The sequence below is a fragment of the Kogia breviceps genome, chromosome 8 (genome assembly GCF_026419965.1).
Source record: "Kogia breviceps isolate mKogBre1 chromosome 8, mKogBre1 haplotype 1, whole genome shotgun sequence".
NCBI lineage: Eukaryota > Metazoa > Chordata > Mammalia > Artiodactyla > Physeteridae > Kogia > Kogia breviceps.
In genome coordinates, this window is record NC_081317.1 from 66,757,217 (window position 1) to 66,778,378 (window position 21,162).

The window sequence follows — 21,162 nt, forward strand, 5'->3', positions numbered from 1 at the left end:
GTTATTTTAAGATAACTTCAAAGTAAATGTTGCTAAAAATATTTTGACCCTCAAATTCAACAAAATTTATGTTTGAGTCATGTCATTTAAGGAACATTTGTCTTATTGTGCATTTAATTCACTATTCCATCCCCTATTTGGAAATTAATCTTTTTGAATTTTCATACTCATTTAGCTCCATACTATCATCATGTTTCCATAGCCATGCAGATTTGTAATTCATAATCATTTAGTACATTATTGCTTAAAAATGTGATCTTCAGACCATACCTGGGAACTTGTTAGAAATGCAGAATCCTATGTCCTGCTTCAGACCTACTAAATCAAAAACCTCCTTTTAACAAGATTCCCAGGTGATTCTTATGCACGTTAAAGTTTGAGAAGCACTGATGTAGTACAGCTTACTTACAGCTCTTAAGCTGTGGAAATCATTCCTGGTTTGACTTCAGAACTGTGGTATCTGTTCCCTTAAATGGAATATAAATATTTGCTTGCTAATTAAAAGATCTTAAATTTTTTAGGATGTGTTCAGGTGTAGGGGTATATGTTTTCATTGTTACCGTAAGTTTCTACAACGTACATGCAAAATGTACCCTTACTCCATGTGTAATGAGACAGCTGAGATGCAAGTGAAAATTCCTCTGAGCTTTGCCATATGTGCAAATGAGAAATCCATGGTGTGCTATTGACTAATACATCAAGTTCAGTGAAAAGGATGTAACCATCTGCAAGCTCTGTGGCAAATTTGACATGGTAGTCATAATAGCAGATTATACAATGGGAAGTTTAATTCCCTTTGAGTACTTTCTAGAAACTTGGTGTAGGGCCAACATGGTTCTGCGGCTTTACTGAATACAACAGAAGTTGAAGACATTATCTAGTTCTAGAGGCACTTATATAATTAGCTAGTCCACTGTTTAACCATCAGCATTTCTTCCATAATTCTAGATTTGGCAAATGGAAATGTGTAGTGTGTAATAAATATCAGCTGCACTGTCCTACTACATCATCGCATACTGTTTCCTACTCTGAAATTATTTAATTTGCGTTACTTAAATACATATTTCCCCTGCTTTGTCAGTTCTGTGATTTTGAAATTATGTAGATGTTTCTAATAATTGTTAATACTAAGTATAATTTATATTATCTGTGATAACTTTTTCTTTGTCTATTAGGTTGAACCATGTTGCCATTTTTGTAGATCAAAGGCATATCAGTGATTTCATATGGTTCAACTTAGTGATAAAGAAAGTGTCGGTGCTCTAGTCTCTCATTTTTATCACACAGTCATGAGAAATGATTTTGTTGTAACCTACTTTTGCTTTTGTTGTTTTTGTTTGTTTTCTTTTAAAAGAAAATATACCTCTTAGGAAAACAACACCTTTACAAGAAATTAATGAATGTAAGAAACGTGGGACTGATAAAAATTTAATGATGAATTAGTAGCTCTATAAGTATAGTGGGTTTTTTTTTTCATTATCACACAGTATAAACATTACAAGATTTTCATTAATCTAACTTTTCTTCTATATGTGGTTGCAGTTCTCTTTTAGAAATCTTGTTTCTTTTTCACAACAGATTTTTTAAAATATAAGCTTAAATTATTTTAGAAAAAAAAGTAAAATGTATCAAACAAATTGGAAAAATTCAGTATAATTTTACAAGAACTAAAATGTAGTTACTAATATTTTTTGTTATTGTTGCTGACACTTCACTGTTTAAATCTTTAGTAATTAAACCAAACTAGTTTGATTATTAATAACTAAAGACCAAGTGTTTTGGCCATTTGCCAGCATTACCAGGGTGAAATAAAATGAACCACACAGTTATGAAAGGAAATAGATGCTATCTCTGGAGATGGTTTTATTAAGGACTACTAAGAAGATCATATTAAGAATGTGTATTTAATTTCATTAACTTCTTTGAATATGTTCATATAGTTGAAATCCCTCTTTATTAGCAGTCCCAACAGCAGTAATGCAATTTTTTAAATTGTATAGTTAGCAACCAAAGCAAAGGTAAAATGATAGTTCTCCAGGGGTGCATTTATTCACCTGCTAGGAGACTGCTTGATGAAGCATTTCTTAAAGGTGATTCAGTAACCTGTGAAATCTAGGGTGAGTTTCCAGATCTTTGTCATTCTGGGCTGAAAGTTAAGAATGTTAAAAAAAAAAAAAAAAAAAAAAAAAAAGTACCTGGATTATAAAGCAAACTGAAAGGTGGGGCTCTGGGGTGAAAGCCTGAAGTTCATACATCATAACAAGTAAATACCTTTTAAAATATAAACTGCGGAGCTTTCTTTGCATTTTGTTGTTACAAAGACAAATAATTGTGAATTCAGTGTGTGTTAAAACAACTTCTGTTACCACATTTTGGGTGTTTTATATTATATGTTATCAAGCTGTGTTTTTGTGTTTTATTTTAGCTTATTTGCACTAATCTTGATGAACTCAGGGAATTAATCACAAAAATCGAGAATGAACTCAAAGATCTGGAAAACAGTAGAAAAAAATCGGTAGGTGTTGATCCAAAAGTTCTATCTATTATTGTCAGCATTAAAATTTATTCCTGCTTTTTCCTAAAGCCTTTTTAAATCTTGTTGTCCTGAGTTACATAAAAATTTGCAATGAAAAATAGAAACATTGTTTCTTTTATTTCTCCTATGTGGTCTAGTTTTCATTTTTAATACACAAAAATGGTACTGGGGCAAGTAAATTAATTTTGTTTGCCTGGTTTATATCAGGTATAGTTTTAGATATTTCCCAGTGTACTGGTTGGTTGTTTTCTGACTGGTAGTTTTTTGGGTAGTGCTTACCTTATTATATATTATAATAATATAATTTTTCTTAATTAATTATATGCTTTTAATGGAAGTTTATTATTTAGTAACAAAATTTCAGTTAGCTCTGACATAAATAACATATGTAAATTGTTTAATCTTGCCCCAGATGTTTTTGATACATGCTTAACAATGTCTTTTTTAAGAACCTTTATCAGCTGAAGGTCTTTTTTTAACTTTCACTATACTAAATTCACAATTAATCTTTACCTTCACTTTTTACTGTTCTTGAGAGACTAGAGTATAAGGGGCATTATTTTTATTCACTCAACACTTGGTTAAACAATTATATTATTTATTAAATCAGTAATACCCATTTAACTGACATTTCTAATTGTGTTATAGATTTGAAACACAATTACATACCAATAAATAAATGGAGAAGGCTTTAAACATTGAAAAAAATCAATCACCATTAAAAAAAATCCCTTTGTTTTATGCCTTAAGAACATCGTGAAACCACTTTTAGGTCTTTGCTCAGAACCTGTTAATCTAGAATGATGTATGATAATAAGGTTAGTGATACAGCAAGCTTCATTCATATCAGCAGATTTGTTAAAGTCATTTTATATGCTGTTCAGAAAGAACATATTGGTAGCATTCTGAAGGAAGGAAATTAAAGTACCATAAAAGTACAACCTTCTGAGGTCATTTAATACAGAGGTAAAACAGCCTTAAGCATTTTGGAAGTCACTCATATGATACCCCTGAGAGTATCGCTATAATCTAAGAGATGGGATAATGTTCATACTGATAGCCATCAATTAAGAAAAAAACATGTTCAATACACATTGTTTACAATATATAATCTGAGAATGCAGAAGACTGTATATTTTACAATTATTTCCATTAAAAAAGGTTTGAATCCTTATTAGACTGTGAGGTTTTTTGTTTTGTTTTGAGTATATCAGCAATCTCTTCATATGGAATGAACCCCAAGTGTTGTTTTAAAACTTATCTCTGTGATGTATTTCTCAAACTATTAAAATATTTTTTCCTCAGCCAAAAGTGTTTTTTAATATATTTTGTATGTATTCTCATAAAGGACCGATTCTCTTCTTTAATAGGAAAGAATAGTCTTTTAATCAGGGTTTTATTTATAGTTTTTTTGCAGAAGCCATTTAGTCCATACTTCATGACTCTAAACAGAATTCTGTTAAGTAAATTTGCTAATTGGTTTTTATTAGCTGCAGTTAGACAGTAACATGCATTTTAATTTGTTCCCATATTATGAATTAGGGTTTTCTTCTTAAAGGATAATTTTAAGCATAATTGGCTTATATACTTATTTATAGTATGTATTGTAAGAGAAAAAGACTTTTGCAAGCATCCTTGAGTTTTTCTGTAAAGCCATCCACGTCACTTCCATTGGTGGTATGAGATATAAACATATTGCCTTCCTTCACAGGAACAAGTATAAGAGTAAAAACATAAACTACAAATATTTGACTCTATAGTCCTTGGGGACATGTTTATCAGAAAATTTTAGGTTATGTATGGGTTTTACCTGATTAAATTTTGTCTCTAAATTTTTAACTTGTCCATGACCCTTAATATTTGCATATTAGTTTTAAAATATGTTTTCTGCTCTTCAAGAAATAGAAATTCTTGGAACTGTACTTAGTGGGGATAATGTTATTGAGATTACCAGTATACAGGCTATAATTACATGACTAAAAAACTGTTTTCATGAACAACTTATCTCAATCAATGAAATGGCCACACAGCATAAAGGGAATAATAGAAGTTTGCATCTCGGTGCCATTCCTTATTTTTTTTACAAAAGCTGATACTGAGTGTGATAAATGTTAGTTAGTTCACTTTATTGAATTTTTATGTTAGTATTGGAGAATACCAGTTTATTTGTCTGTCATCATTTGGGAATAAGGGGTTCCACTTAACTGAATTTTCTAGGAAGCTGAAACCTAAACCTTCAGTACTAAATTTCAGTACTAAAATTCTTCCTTTAATCATTGAATGAAAAAATTTCCCTGTCTCCTTTATAGTGAACATAATTTAATACTTTCTTGATGACTCAGGGATCATTATCCATAATTGTACTGATACCCTAAAAATCTATTGTTGTCAGTTACTCTAAACATTCACCAATAGGCCTTTAGATTATTTATTTTGAAGGTTTTTGTCTGCTTGTTTTTTTGCTTTTGTTCTGTCTGTTCCTTGTCAACCTGTCATTTCTTATGTGTGTCCACGTACTCGCCCTAGCTGATATACTATTGCTTACAAAGCAAGTATCCGTATTATTAGAATTAGGCTCATAGTAAGGACCTGAGGAATTTTATTAATGAAATATATGAACTTGGTAATAGTGAGAGCCATTTTGCTTATTCCATGCCTGGTGAGCTTCCTTCACTATTGCCAGACAAACAAAATATTAATATTGATCTTCATGAGAGGATATCACTGTAATAGTGTTTAGAGTCAAAACAATTCTATTGGGTGGGCTAAAAAGTGCCTTCGGTTTTTTTAAGTAAAAATAAAAGACACATTTTTCATTTTCACCAAGAACTTTATTGAACAGCATATTCACCCTTTTGTTCCACTACCTTCTGCCATTTTTCAGGCAACTTCATAGTTCCTGAAAAACTTTTTATCTTTTTGAGCAAAGAACTGTTCCAGGTAACTTTTACAGTCTTCTGGGGAATTGAAATTTTTTCCATTAATAGAATTTCTTAAAGACCGAAATAAATGGAAATGTAAAGATGCAATGTCTGGTGAATACAGCAGATGAATTAGAACTTCCCAGCCAAGCTGTAACAGCTTTGCCTGGTCATCAAAGAAACATGCGGTCCTGCATTATCCTTATGGAAGATTATGCATTTTCTATTGACTAATTCTGGATGCTTTTCAGCGAGTGCTGCTTTCACTTGGTGTAATTGGGAGCAGTACTTGTTGGAGTTAATTGTTTGGCTTTCTAGAATGAGTTCATAATAGAGGACTCCCTTCCAATCCCACTATATACACAACATCACCTTCTTTGGATGAAGACCGGCCTTTGGTGTGGTTGGTGGTGGTTCATTTTGCTTGCCCCACGATCTCTTCCATTCCACTTTATTATACAGTATCCACTTTTCATCGCAGGTCACAATTTGTTTTAAAAACGGAACATTTTCATTACATTTCAGTAGAGAATCGCATGTAGAAATATGGTCAAGAAAGTTTTTTGCGTAACTTATGTGGAACCCAAACATCAAAACAATTCACGTAACCAAGCTGATGCAAATAATTTTCAACGCTTGATTTGGATATTTTAAGTATGTCAGCTATTTCCTGCGTAGTATAATGTTGATCTCAATTATTGTTTCAATTTGATTGCTGTCAACTTCAACTGGTCTACCTGACCATGGAGCATCGTCCAGTGAGAAATCTACAGCACAAAACTTTGCAAACCACTTTTGACATGTTTGATCAGTCACAGCACCTTCTCCATACACTGTACAAATCTTTTTGTGCGTTTCAGTTGCATTTTTACCTTTCTTGAAATAATAAAGCATAATATGCTGAAAATGTTGCTTTTTTCTTCCATCTTCAATATTAAAATGGCTGTCTTTTTTAAATGCACACTGATATGACAGCTGTCACATGTAATCTAACAAAATTGTTTCAAATGAAGTTAAAGACAACTAAGTGCCACTAGAGCCATCTTACAGAAAAAAAATCAAATGAACCTTTTGGCCCACCCAATATTATTCATCATCAGCTTTCAGATCTACGATGGCTTCAGTAACAAGGAAGACATATTCCATATAAACATTTGGTTGTCACAAATGCCCTTACTAAAGATAGAAATTACATATGTGATAGAGGATTTAATGTGGATTCATTTAAAAACCTGGCTGCTTTGGGGAGCTCCTCTGCAGGGCCTTTCTAGATAGTTTTTCCTACCAAAGCAACAAGGAAGAATTACCCCATTTCCTCATCCAGGTCAACGTTCCATTAAAAAAGCTTTCTTAATCTCTTAGAGGTTTTGCCATTGAGCTACTCATTGTACTGGAAGATTTACAATCTTTTAAAATCTAGATTGTTTACTTATTCTTGCAAGACAAAATAATTTAAATTTATTATACAATAATAGCACTTATCTTGCCTAACCAAAAGCTGTGCATTAGCTAGATCAAACATTAGAGAAATCAGAAGCTTAGATCAGAGGTAGTGACACCCTAGTTTTTGGTCACAGAGTTTTGTAAAAGCCGGTGGTTATCAGTGAGTAATGTTTCTGCCCACCCCACCCCTGCCCACCGCTGCTATGAGACTTTGGCAACGTCTGAAGACATTTTTGATTCACATAGTTGAAGAGGTGGTACTGGCACTTAATGGATAGAGGCCAGCCGTGCTGCTAAAAATATTCTACATTGTAATGATCCTACAGTGCACCTGACAGCCCCGCACAGTTATCTGTCTTCAGATGTCAGTTGTGCAGAGATTGCAGAACCCTGGCATATGCCTGTTTTTGCTCAGGGCCCTAGTCTCTCATAATAAGTTGCTGCTGCCAGCTTATTATGGGGAGAAAACAAGTTGATGTTTTGACACTTAGGTAGAAATCAGTGAAATTATATGCCAGATTCCATGATTGAGACCATTTTATCATATCAAATATTTCTAATTAAGACTTGTATTTGATGGAACTTGTGAATGTCACTATTAACCTTTACCCTTTATGATTCTCTCAGATCGTTAAAAGATCCATCTCAGCTGTCTGCAGTCCATTATGATTTATGGCCTCTTTTCAGTATGGTCACCATTTACCTTTTACCTTCATTATAGGAAATGAAGTTATAAATTGGTTGTATTTTCTTTGTTCATTTTTTAAAATATGAGGGAAAACACTCTTAAAAAGTGAAGATATAGTAAGAAATAATACACAGGTAAGTGGTAAAATATAGTCAAATTATATATAAAATTCACTTATATGAATTTATATGAACCCCTAAATCATAGTTGCATATGGTAAAAGCTTGATATAAGGCAGAGAAATTATTATACATTAATCTTATTTTCTAACACCTGTAACAAAGAAATTTTACTCTATTATAGTGTAGGATTATGGGATTTTTCCCTCTTCTCTCCATATCCCATTTGCTCACAGTGAAGCATCAAATCAAAATTATTTTATAGCCATCTATTTAGAGTAAAAAGTCTACTCTACTACAGTATAAGGAACTTTAGATACATTCAGAATCCTGAATATGCCCTAATTAACTTACTTAATGACTTTAGTTGTAGATATGGTTGCATCAATATCTAAATTGTCTTTAAATTAGTTTTATTTAAGTTTTTGGCAATTACATCATTGTGTATCTTGTTTTCTTATTCTAGATCTTTTGATATGGTTAACAAAACTGAAAACTAACTCATCTGTGGGGGGAAAAACACTCTGTCTTTAAATTGTCATAGTTAAAGCTTTCAAAAAATTAAAATAACCTTTTGGAAACAAATAAAATAAATAAGTTTCTTTACCTGTCATATTCTAGTCTTATTCATTAGGCAAATACTTCCTCATTGTTTTCTGTGTACTATTCGTAATACCAAGGAACTTGGTTGAAATTCAGAGACTAAAACAAAGTCCTCATCCTCAAGGAATTCACTTTAGAGCTTAAGGTTTTTATTGCCAATCCTAGGGATAAATTTTTAATTTTAATCAGGATTGGTTGCGCTAACTCCTGTCCTTTTATAAAAGACTTAATCTTTTATTTTCAAGCCATTTTTTAAATTCAGAGATCACCAGACACCCTAGACACTTGCTTTACTTCCCTTAATGACATGTTAATATATTATTTGGGAGTAGGACTTTATGGAATTTATGAAGAATCAAATATTAACTGACATGTTCAAAATAATATTAAGAAAAGAGAACTAGATGACAGGAAACATGAACCAGAACAATAGCTGGCTGGTAAGACAAAACTTCAATTGACTGTAGTCACTGAATTATCTGAAAATGCATTATCCTCATTTATTTATGGTAAGTCTTGCTTTGGGGCATTCTTTTTGACATTTAATAACTACTCTACTCAACTCAGAACTAGATTTTAACTCTTGTTAATAGTGCTCACTGTTTCAACTTACTGCAATGTGGCATAGTCTGTTATCCCATCAGGGAAACTTTCTTAAAAACAATATTTGAACACCTCTTTTCTTCTAATAAAAGTTCCAATTAAAAGGGAAAACTGTTGTTTCGTATTTTTACATCAGCCAGAGAATTAATGCTGCGTGTTCCCAGCATGGAGTGAGTTTCAAGGAAAAATTGAACTAGGTGACAGCTCCTTCTATAATTAGAACTTCATAGTGTGGCTTTTATTATTTGCCTTAAACTCTTTTGAATTACATATCACATACATGTATTCAAATGTAAGTAAAAAATGCCAAATATTTTTCAAAGCCCCAAGTAAATTTGTATTATTTTCTATTTAATAGTTACTCTACTGCCTTTCAGTGGCAGGAGTTCTGGAAAATTGAATTTAAATCCTTGAGGTGCTGAAGACCAAAAAATGAGCTTCACATCATTCTCTCTTTTTATATTACAGAAGATATCAAAATCTTTGGAAAGCCTCTAAAATTTAAAGATAGGGTAGTTTAACCTTTTGTGAACTAGGGAAGAATACCATCCAAAAAATGGAGAAGATTGAACAGTAATAGAACTTTCCTACCATCTTACCAGACTCTGTAAAAAAGGTAAAAATTATACATTATATATGGAAGGAAAATTAATCCCATATCTACCAAAGAATAAAAAGGAGTCTAAATAGAAGGCCCAGAGTCCACATGTGGATCTCTAGCTCTTTAAAATAGAAAAAAAAATCCTTGCATGGAACCAGTTTCTTTTAATGAAGATACGGTGCTAACTAGTTGTAGCAGGTGCTTTTAATTAGGACAAGGCCATTTAAGGCAGATTTAGTGGCAGTAGCATGAAATGCTAATAGACAATTGAGAAAAAAACCTACAAAAGCAGATTTTAGGAGTCCAAAACTATTAGTAATCAATAACCACTTAATATAGGAACATAGGTTATAGCCCTGTAAACCCTGCAGTCACTGCCTTAAAATATGAAACAATAACTTGTTCAAAATGATGATCCGAGTCATCAAGAGTTAAATTATATTCATTGTATACTCAGAAAATCTGGAAGACATATTTTAGGAACGTTTTTATCAATTTTTTAAAAATCTTTTGCAGCTAAGTAGAAAATCTCAGTAAGCTAAGAAATTTACCTCTATAGTTTGAATACTTATTGTGGGCCTGCTCTCTGCTAGGCATTGTGATGGAGCCTGAGAAAGTAAAAATAAGTAGGATACTGACCTGCTTTTAAGATACTCCCAGTCTTAATTTCACTTACATGGATCTTTTTATGCTCTGATGATACCATATGTAACATTACTTAGTGATTCAGATTGTGCAGTGAATTGCTTGAGAACCCACCTTTCTGATATCAGGTATAGATTTGATAAAATTTTATTAACTTCTTTGTTACCACCAATTTACTAAAAAGAATCAAATTCAGTTACTTACCCAATAGTTAATTTCTAGTTCAGGATTTTTTCTTCTTTGAAAATGGTTACATACCATCAGTTACATACATATTGTTAGATTTTCTTCCCCAGTAATAGTAACTATCTCACTGGGAATGTAATCTGTCCACCCTCTCTACAAAGTCAAATGACACTGAAACTTTCAATATTATCACTCATGCGGTTGTTTGTCTTCATGCTTTCTAGTTAAATGCTAACTTAGAAATATAATGGAATTGTTGTACATGCTGTGAAATGTAGGATATCTTTAAAATAAAGTACAAATGCTTTCCTTTTCTATTGAATTAGTCTTAAGAGAAAATGGGTGAGAGTACCTAAAGAGAAAATACTAGTATATGATAGGATAGTTCATATTAGAACCTCTGGTAGTGTGAAAATACTCTTTAACTTTTTACATATTAATATGCAAACATTTCACTGTACTGTCTAACTAGTACTTTTTCAAGGGACTGTATACCAACAAGATGAATGCAGTGTTTTACCCCAAAACTGTGAATATGCAGGAATATACTAATATAGTAGTAATTTCTTTAGGTGAGCAATAAGAAAAAAAAAAGTAAATACTTATTACCTTTTAACTTAATATTACTTAGACTAAGGAGAATGCCAAATAGATTATTAACATGCTTAAATATAGTTAATTTGATTTGTGCTGTGTTTTTATACATATGCATTTAAATTATTTGTAACCTACCTTTGGATATTGCTAGTGATTTTAAATGAGACATCTTTGCAGACAAATCCATTTGGCTTTTCTAAAAGTTATTTGAATTTTATTTGAAAAGCATGATGTATTATTATCTAATCCCTTTCCACCATGTGATTTATGTCTATGACAAGAACCAAAAAATGTTTTGTCATATGATCCCTGTTTCTGTGCTATAACAACATATTTGTAAGTAAAAGCATGTAGAAAAAGAGCATTGATGCCTTTTTCATATATATTATGTTTCGTACATAAGAATTATCTTTTTTATCATCTTCACAATAGTACCCTTTCCATTTAAAAAAGCATTCTTGGGCTTCCCTGGTGGCGCAGTGGTTGAGAGTCTCCCTGCCGATGCAGGGGACACGGGTTCGTGCCCCGTTCCGGGAGGATCCCACATGCCGCGGAGCGGCTGGGCCCGTGAGCCATGGCCGCTGAGCCTGCGCGTCCAGAGCCTGTGCTCCGCGACGGGAGAGGCCACAGCAGTGAGAGGCCCGCGTACCGCAAAAAAAAAAAAGCATTCTTTGCATATTTATATGTGATGTTAATCTTTTCTTCATATAACTGTTGATACCTATTTTGTTTAGATATAATGTTATAAGAAAATCAATATAAGTAACAGAATGATTTGTGTAAACAAATTACTTTCACCTAAGTTTAATATTGAAAGCATCTAAACTTATTAAAATGTGCAAAAGATCCATGGTAATGAGATATATAATAAACCTGGAATTTATTTGTTTTCCTCTTTTCTTCCTTCTAGATGTTCAGTGTCCCCAGCATCAGTAGATTGCCAACTCCCTCTCCTTGCAACACCCCAGCCAGCATTATGCTGGTGCTGTCATACCCGATTACTGCAGCAGAATGGAGTTTTTCTTTAGTTGTAAGGTAAGTTTCCCTCCCCACTTAATTTCACACACATAGACTCAGCTTTCCATTTTACAATATTGTGTAGTTTTGTAAGTTTTTTAAAAGTTTCTTTTCTCTTATGGTTCCTTAGGTTATTAACCTATCACATTCAAAAACTTATAAAACTGCATAATATAATAAAGGACTTATCTTGTGGCCGTAGACCAGCTCCTTATTGTAGTAATCCCTATGAGGTTATAAAACCTTTAGTGTTTGACAGTGGGGCATCTCATGGAAAGGGAACTGGCAATCTGCAGCTGCTGTGGACATTGGCTGAGAAAGTATTGAAAGGTAAGCCTCAAATTTAGACCATATTGTATACCTTTGGTTCCGTGGTGTATGTTTGAATTCATACTTTATTTTATGTTAAATTTCATAGTAAATTTATAAAAGAAAAATATATTACTCTCTTCTTTTCAAAGTGACCTTCAGTAAATATTTGAATTATTAAGTTCACATAACGGATAGGGATTACTTTAGAAAAACATTTTTGTCCAGGAAAATAGTGAGAATTCTAATACTAAAAATTGTTCATTTATCCCCATACTCACATACCTGTTTATAAAGAAAAGTCAGCACTAAATTTATATATGTAAAGCTTATTAAATGTATTTTTTATTAGAGAAACAATTATAACACTGTTCTACAAATAACCATTTACTTAATCTTTCTTTCTTTGATTCTGTATTGATCAGTGCAGATAAAGACTGTAAGAGCCTTTCTGATTTTCATTATATCCATATTCTCTCTCTTATTTGTTTGAAGATGGGGAACTTGCTGTTTTCCTTGTTTTTTTTAATTCACTTTTAAACTTTAGATCACCATAGTTTTAAGTACTACTGTAATTAAACAAATGAAACAAAGTAAATTTTAGAGATTTTAATGTTTGCATTACAGAGCTACCTACATGTAATTATAGGAACTTACACAGTACAGTCTCTTTTCTTTAGGAATTGTCTATGTGTAGCCCATGAGAGATGGCATTGTGTAGTGGAAGGAAAGTGGATTTTAGTATTCGGGAGATCTAGAATTCTAAAGTCTTCTTCCACCTACAAGTACTTCTCTGTTTACTTTAGACACTTTCCTTCTGTAAAATTATGTCCTCTGAGTTCCCTTTTAGCTTTAATAATTTCATCGTAGAAGAAACATGATAGTTTTTCCTTTATCTGTGTATATAAATAAAGTTGATCAGTCAGGAAAGCTATTGCTAATGATCTGATTTAAAGTTCAGGAAATATTTTGTTTGATTTTAAATAGATTTTTATATTAGATCCAAGTTAAGGCAGATTATTACCATTTGACTAACTTCATTTAAAAATTCATAACTTCTCTACGTTAGTTCCATTGTATACTGTGACACTCGTTGAGACCAGCACTAGGTAGAAAGGGACATATTATTTTATTTCCATTTGGATTGTATTGACCAAAGAAATAATAAATGAAAGAAGCAGTATGAGTTTCTCTTTTACTGTCAAGTGATTAAATTACCTTACTACCTCAAACACCAGTCCTGGAGCAGTGATTCTGAACTTTTTTAGACCTATGCCACCTTTTGATAGATGACACACATACCCCATGGCAGGTATAGGGATGCCCTTTGTTGAGGTCATCGTATCCTTTATATGTATCTTCTAGTCAAAACATTTTATCAGGGCTTCCCTGGTGGCACAGTGGTTGAGAGTCCGCCTGCCGATGCAGGGGACGCGGGTTCGTGCCCCGGTCCGGGAAGATCCCACATGCCGCGGAGTGGCTGGGCCCGTGAGCCATGGCCGCTGAGCCTGCGTGTCCGGAGCCTGTGCTCCGCAACGCGAGAGGCTACAACAGTGAGAGGCCCGCGTACCGAAAAAAAAAAAAAAAAAAAAAATTTTATCAGCCTTTACTTTCTATAATTTGTGTTATGAAAATAATAAACTTTTTGTTTGTTTTTCAAATACAGAATGATTAGATAGGCGTTTTCAAATATAAATGAGATATCATACCATCACTACCCCAAGTTGAGAATATGCAGTATAAAGAAGGGGAAGAAGGCCAAAAAACATAAAGTTGAAGGCCTTAGACATTTACAAACAGGTCAGTGGGTAAAACAGAGTTATATGGAAGTTAGGACTCTATTCTCTGATTGATTTATATGACCCCTCCTGTTCAGTAGTATATTTTCTGGGCATTGGATTAATTAAAATTTAGTAACCAAAATAAAATCAAAAGGTAAAATTTTCCTAATACTTTTAAAACTATTTCCTATAAAAATTAATGTTGTAATTTAGTAGAGACACAAACAGAGTTGATAAATGGCTTTAAGTGGTATCCAGTTACACAGTCTCTCCTTCCCGTGCTTCATCTACCTGGTCCTAAAGGTCCCATAACACTGATAGTTCTGTATTCCCTACCCCATCACCACCACACTAATCCATACAGCCACAGTACTGCCCAGGTTAACTCTGCATCTGTAATTCTTCCTCATGTAACTCCCAGTTAATAAGGAATTCAGCATGCCTGGCGCCCCCTAATCCTTTAATGCTTTTCCAGTTAATTATACCATGAAGAGAATATTCTCCCCACCTTCATACCTTACCTCTTTCTGCTCTCTTTAGCTTAGGAAAAGTTTATTTCCACTGTCACCATTTCATTTTTGAGCCAAATAGAAGTTGATATGTAGAAAAAAATAATGTTGTTGATATGCCTTGTTAAAGGGAAAAATCTCTATCTACTATTTTCTATTTTTTATTGAAACAAAATCTTGCCTCATTCTGAAGGATTTAGGGTAGCTGTTACCTGCCTTTTCATCTTCCTCAAATAGCTTTCCATAGATGAAAGTTTTTTCTTGCTCAGTTTTATTATTTATAATCTAATAGTTTGTTTTCATGGGTTAGAATATGCACTTTATACTATCTCATAACATTTCTTTGAGAAAAATAAACTTTTGAGGTATAACTCATTGTTAGTTGGGTCCTTTTAGAATGCTTTTGACAAGATGGAAAGTCTCTTCAGGTTAGTATATTATATGAAATAAAAGTTACTTTTCTTGAAATTTTTTCACAATACTATAATTTGTTACGCCACTGAGAAGACACAAAAATTAGTCAGTGAGCCTAGGTTCCGTATTCATTATGAGCACATGCGCATATAATCTCACCTCTTCCTACTCTTCTAATGAACAATTTTCCTTCTGAAGTATAAAAAGCTCAGTTAGAAATGTTGTTTATTTTTATGTGCATAAACGTTGTGTTGGTTTAAAGCACAAAATTTTCAGGAGTAGGAAATGCACTGTTATTGATCACTTAGTTTTGTATGTGTCTAAAATTTCCATGACAAAAGGAAAAGTTTTAGATATATATAAAGTTGGGAAATTTATGCACAGATTTTAGAATATGCTTTGCTCTAGGGAGTGGTTATTTTTCTGCTTTAATGTTTTACTTATATGCAAATTGACTCAGAGTTCCTGTGGGGTGAAATCTAATTTTATACAGGTTAAATGTGATCTGTAACATATATAGTTGTGTGCCTTTTGTTATAAAAGAAATAAAATGAGTGGACTATATGGTATGTAAATTATATCTCAAAGCTGTTACCAAGTAAAAAAGAAATACAACTTGGTTATATAACAGTAAGGGACTATAGTGATGGTGGTGCTGGTGATGTGGATAGCTGGTGTTCACTAACATTGTGGAGAAGAGGGGGGTTGGCTACCTAAAGTTATACCTTCTGTAATCTTACTGTCCCTATGGTATTCAAATAATTTTATGGGTGCTGATGAAATGTATCTTTACTAGAGGTTTTATAACCTGTGTCAGATTGAATTTATGTAATACAGTTTTTAAGAGGCAGTGATGTAATTAGTTCTAAAGAACTTGGACTTCACCAATAGGCAGATCTGGGTTCAAGTCAGAGAACCTTAAACAAGTCATTTAATCTCTCTGAGTCTTAGTTTCATCATTTGTTAAGTAAGACTAAAATTGCACACACTTTAGAGGGCTTTTATAACTGCTAGTATACGTGAACTCTCATGTTCACTCGATCTCTCTCTCCCTCCCTTCCTCCCTCCCTCTCAGTCTGTCTCTCTCTCTCTGTTTCTTTCTCTCCAAGTATGAATGAAATACTTAGGATAATACTTAGCAAATGGAGGGCATGTCAGAAATTAACCGTTAGTATAGCATGATAGTATTGAAAATGGTGACCAGTTGTTTGCTTTTCTGTGCTGGAAACATTTTTAAATAAAATAATTGTAAAATTTCCTAAGAAAGTTTGTTAAGACAGCTTTTGAATAGGATAACAATTCAGGCTTTCTCTCTTTTTTTCCCCACTGTTTTGGAAAAATTACAGAAACTTTACAGATGTGAGCAATGTCATTTACATAGTTATATAAATGTTTGTATCTTTACATGTGTTTTAATGATTTATAAAAATGTTTATAATTGACCCAATTAAAAACTTTAAAAAGATTTTTATCTCCTGGTTTAATTAAATGGGTTTTAGATTTCTCCTGTAGACTTGAGAATCTTTAAAGTATATCAAAGAAGATTTATTATAGGATATTTTCCTCCTTGCTGCAACCTTCTGAAGAAGAGATATGTACTTATTTGATGGGTATTGGCATTTTGTTTTGTTTTTTGCTCAGAAAATAAGTCTTGGAGTTTACTTCTGGATTAAGTCTAAGGAATTTACTTTTAAAATTGTGTTTTTTAGGGCAAATGGTATCATCGGAGGCAAGCTGTAAAAGAATTGCATAGTACATTGATACGTCTTTTAAATGAATTGCTGCCATGGGAACCAAAGTTAATGAAAGCTTTTCAAAGAAACAGGTAAATCAAGCTTTATTATCTTTTTTAAGCCTCTTACTTTATGATTATGGAGGGTGTCCTGATATCATTTAGTATAGTTTTCCACTGATTTGTAATTCAGATATTTTTGAGTACCTACTGTGTACAAGGTACCTCCTAAGCCCTGACAAAGTACTGTTGATTAAACAAAACTCTTACTGTGTGGTTTATATTCTTTTTTCTCCCCCATTTTTTTTTCATTGTGGTAAAATGCACAAATAAAATTTACCATCTTAACTAGTTTTAAGTGTACTGTACTGTTCGGTGATATTAAATACATTCATGATGTTGTGTCACTGTTACCCCATCCATCTCCAGAACTGCATCTTGTGAAACTGAAACGCTATACCTGTTAAACGATAACTCCCCATTCCCCCCTTCCCCCATCCCATGGCAACCACCATTCTACTTTCTGTGTCTATGATTTTGACTAAGTACCTCATATAGTACAAAATATTTGTCTTTTTGTGACTGGCTTTATTTCACCTAGCATAATGTTCTCAGAGTTCATCCATATTGCAGCATATGTCAGAAGTTACTTCCTTTTAAAGGCTGAATAATATTGCATTTTATGCATATACCACATTGTGCTTATCCATACATCTGTAAAGGGCATTTGGGAGGTTTTAGCTATTATGAATATGCTGCTATGAACATGGGTGTACAAATATCCAAGACCCTGCTTTCAAATTTTGGGGTGTATACCTAGAAGAGGAATATGGTGATTCTACTTTTAATTTTTTGAGGAACTACCATCCTGTTTTCTACAGTGACCATACAATTTTACATTCCCACCAACAGTTAAAAGAGTTCCAGCTTCCACATCCTCACCAACATTTGTTATTTTCTTTTTTTTTAATTGCCATCCTAATGAATATGAGGTGGTATATCATTGTAGTTTGGATTTGCATTTCCTTAATGATTAGTGAAATTGAATGTTTTTTTATGTGCTTATGGCAATTTATATATCTTTGGAGAAATGTTTAGAGATTTTTTTGATTATTGATTCAATTTCCTTACTAGTTATAAGTCTATTCAGACAGACAAACTCAAATGTCAGATGGTGATAAGTGCTGTGAAGAAAAACAAAGCAGGTTAAGGGGAATAAGAAGTGCTTAGTTTGGATGGGATAATGATTGCTCATTTACCAGGGTGTTGGGGAACGCTTCCCTGATGAGTTGATGTTTGGAAAGAGACCTGAAGGAAATAGGGGAGAGAGCCAAGTGGATATCTAAGAGAAAAGAAGATGTAGAAGCCCTAAGGTTAAAAGCATGATTGACATTTATAGGAAATGCAAAGGAGCAAGAATAACCAGAGCTGAATGAGTGAGAAGGAAAGTGGTAGGAGTCAAGAGTCAGAGAAGTATAGGGAAAGGTAGCTAGATCATGTACATGTTTAAGGATTTTGGCTTTTACTCTGAGATGAGAAGCCATTGAAGAGCTTTAAACAGAGGAAGTACATGATCTAGCTTATGTTTTAAAGCACTCGCTCTGCCTGTTCTGTTGAGATAGTGTAGTGTGGGATGATGATAAAGGCAGGGAAATCAGTTACACTATAGTAGTAGTCCAGGCAAAAAATGATAGTGGCTTGGGCCATGATAGTAGCAATGCAGACGGCAAGGAGTGCTTGGATTCTGGATAAATCTTGACAGTAGGACTGGTAGAATTTCCTTAAGACTTGCATATGGAGTGTCAGAAAAAATGAGGAGAAAAAGATGGTGCCTAATATTTTTTATCTAAACAACTGGAATAATGCAATTGCCATTAGCTGAGATAGGGGAAACAAGTAGTTTTGGGGAGGCGGTGGATTCAGGAGTTTGGATTTCAACATGTTAAGTTTGATATGCCTTTCAGATGTCTAATTGGAGTTACTGAGTAGGCAGTTTAGCATATGAGTCCCAGTTAAAGGGAGTAAGCCATGCTGGAGGTATAAATTTGGGGGTTGTCAGGATATAGATTATATTTAAGCTGTGAGATGGTAGAAATCACCTAGTATATGAGCATAAATAAGAGAGACTGAACCCTAGGACATTCCAACAGTTAGAGGTGATGGAGATGGCAGGACTCTGCAGAACTGACTGAGAAGGAGTATTCAAGGTAGGAGCGTAACCAAGAGTGGTGTCTTAGAAACCAGGTAAAGAAGATGTTTTAAAAAGGAGGCTGCTCATGATGGATTGAGGAAGATGAGGACGAGAATTCGTTGTTAAATTTGGCAATATCATTGATGACCTTAATGAGCTGTGTTGATAGAGATGTGGGTAAAAGTCTAGGAGTCTGTTCAAGAGAATTAGGGGTGAGGAAGTAGAGTTTTTCTGTAAAAGTAGAGCAGAGAAATAGGGCAGTACCTGGAAGGACAAGTTGGAGTCAAGTTGGGTCATTTGTTTTTATTAATGGGAGAAATAACATGTTTGTATACTGGTGGAAATGATTGAATAGAGAGGCAAAAATGAACTCAGACAATGGAACGGACGTTTGGTTGAGTGAGATTCTTGAGTAGGTGAGAGAAGATGCGTAAGTTGGAAGGGTTAGCTTAGATAGGAAGATGGAGCATATGAGTACAGATGAATGTCTTAAGTTGCAGACGAGGTGTGAGCATATGAGAGTTCTTGTCTGATTGCTTCCATTTTCCCTGAAATAGGGAGCAAAGTCATTAGCTGAGGTGAGAAGACTGAGAAGGGAGGAACTTTATACTACCCCCATATAGATATTTCTAAAATGAAATTAAGTTTACAGTTATCCTTTGGTAACCCACTCTAGTATCTTACAGCCCTCATCTGCTCTATAAAACCCTTAAGCAATTATTGAAAGATAAATAAATTGAGAGTAATTATTAACTAACATTTTTGAATATTTATATGCCAGACAAACTATGAAGTAAATGCTATTATTATCCTCATTGTACAAATAAGTAAACTGATGCTTAGAAAGTTTAAGGAACTTGTCCAAAGTCCTACAACTGTTAAGTGACAGAGGTGAGATTTAAACTCCAATATGCACACATAGGAATTTTTTTTTTTATGTGGACCATTTTCAAGGTCTTTATTGAATTTGTTACAACATTGCTTCTGTTTTATGTTTTGGCTTTTTGGCCACGAGGCATGTGGGATCCTAGCTCCCTGACCAGGGATCGAAGCCCATACCCCCTGCATTGGAAGGCGAAGTCCTAACCACTGGACTGCCACAGAAGTCCCACACAGATAGGAATTTGTAGCAAAAGTAAATTGGAGAATGTATGTTCAGATTTTTTTTAAGCAAACAAAAATAAATAAAAGGTAAAAGTAAAATAGAGAAACTCAGTTGAAATCAAATGAATAATAAAGGATCTCTAAAATATCATGTAATCATTTGGAAATGTTTCTATCTCTCTTAGTGTTATAGAAACATATGTATTATGTTTTTATGTGAAAAGGATCTCTGAAAGATCACTTTTCAGCTTTGTTTCCCTATGCTTAATTAAAAAAAAATAATTTCTAGTGAGACCCAAAGGTTTAGGTATGATTGCTCTCAGGATTAAATGATGGATTGTTTTTGTTTGTTACTCTATATAATAGTCAAAAATAATACATACTGTTTCTTAGAACTTTTTGATTAACTCTTTTAAATGACCTTTTAAACTATATTATAATCAGCAATTTTAAGACTATCTCAAATCTATTTCTGTCAGTGCAGCTAGAAAAAAAATTACCTTTTTCGCATTTAATAGGTCTAACAGCAGCCTTTAGAAAGACAAATACGTGTATGTTCGAACACTTTATTCTGAAATTGCAGATATAATTTTTTTAAGTTTCTTATGCCTACACCCTGTGTTTTGTCTTCTTGAATAATAGTCATTGGCATCTTAGACACACTTGGTTAAAACATAGGTCTAGTGACTTAATTGAAAATACTAAAATATAGCTTAAAATGTTAGAAGGTACTTTAGCTTCCAAGAGTTCAATACGTACATATTGTTTGTTGTGTCGAATATTTTTCTTCAGGAGTCGCCTAAAGAAAGATTATGATGATTTCAGAAGACAGCCTGATCACGATAAATTTACTGGAGAACTGTGGACTGCTGAAGAAGGTGAAGGAGATCCTGGAAAAGAATCTCCAGAAGTAGAAGTCAATAGCAAGTCTGTAGACACCACAGAACCTCTAGATATCCTGGAGAAGGATCATTTTGATTCAGGTAGGCGTTCAAACTTTCTTTAAATCAACACTAAAAGCACAAAGAGAAATTTTAGTATCTTTTGTGGAGATAAAGGATAATCTGGTTAATGAAGTTCATTGATTGGGGAAATCTGTTATGTTTGAAGGTGTACTAATGTCTCATTAAAGGTTCTTTGGAGTCATTATTACTGTTGCAGGA

General features: G+C 33.4%; 1 protein-coding gene across 3 annotated transcripts in view; it reads left to right on the forward strand.

Annotated features, from left to right (window-relative positions):
- The window catches only part of BRD10 (bromodomain containing 10), a 104,892-nt gene that overhangs the window by 77,687 nt on the left and 6,043 nt on the right, over positions 1-21,162 (forward strand). For 2 of the 3 annotated variants that reach the window (XM_059071799.2, XM_059071801.2), the window contains 3 exons: positions 2,426-2,515; positions 16,682-16,797; positions 20,792-20,982. In XM_059071799.2, coding sequence (XP_058927782.1) covers positions 2,426-2,515; positions 16,682-16,797; positions 20,792-20,982 — 397 coding nt within the window. The remainder of the gene's footprint in view (positions 1-2,425; positions 2,516-16,681; positions 16,798-20,791; positions 20,983-21,162) is intronic. The other variant, XM_059071800.2, reaches the window with a different exon arrangement.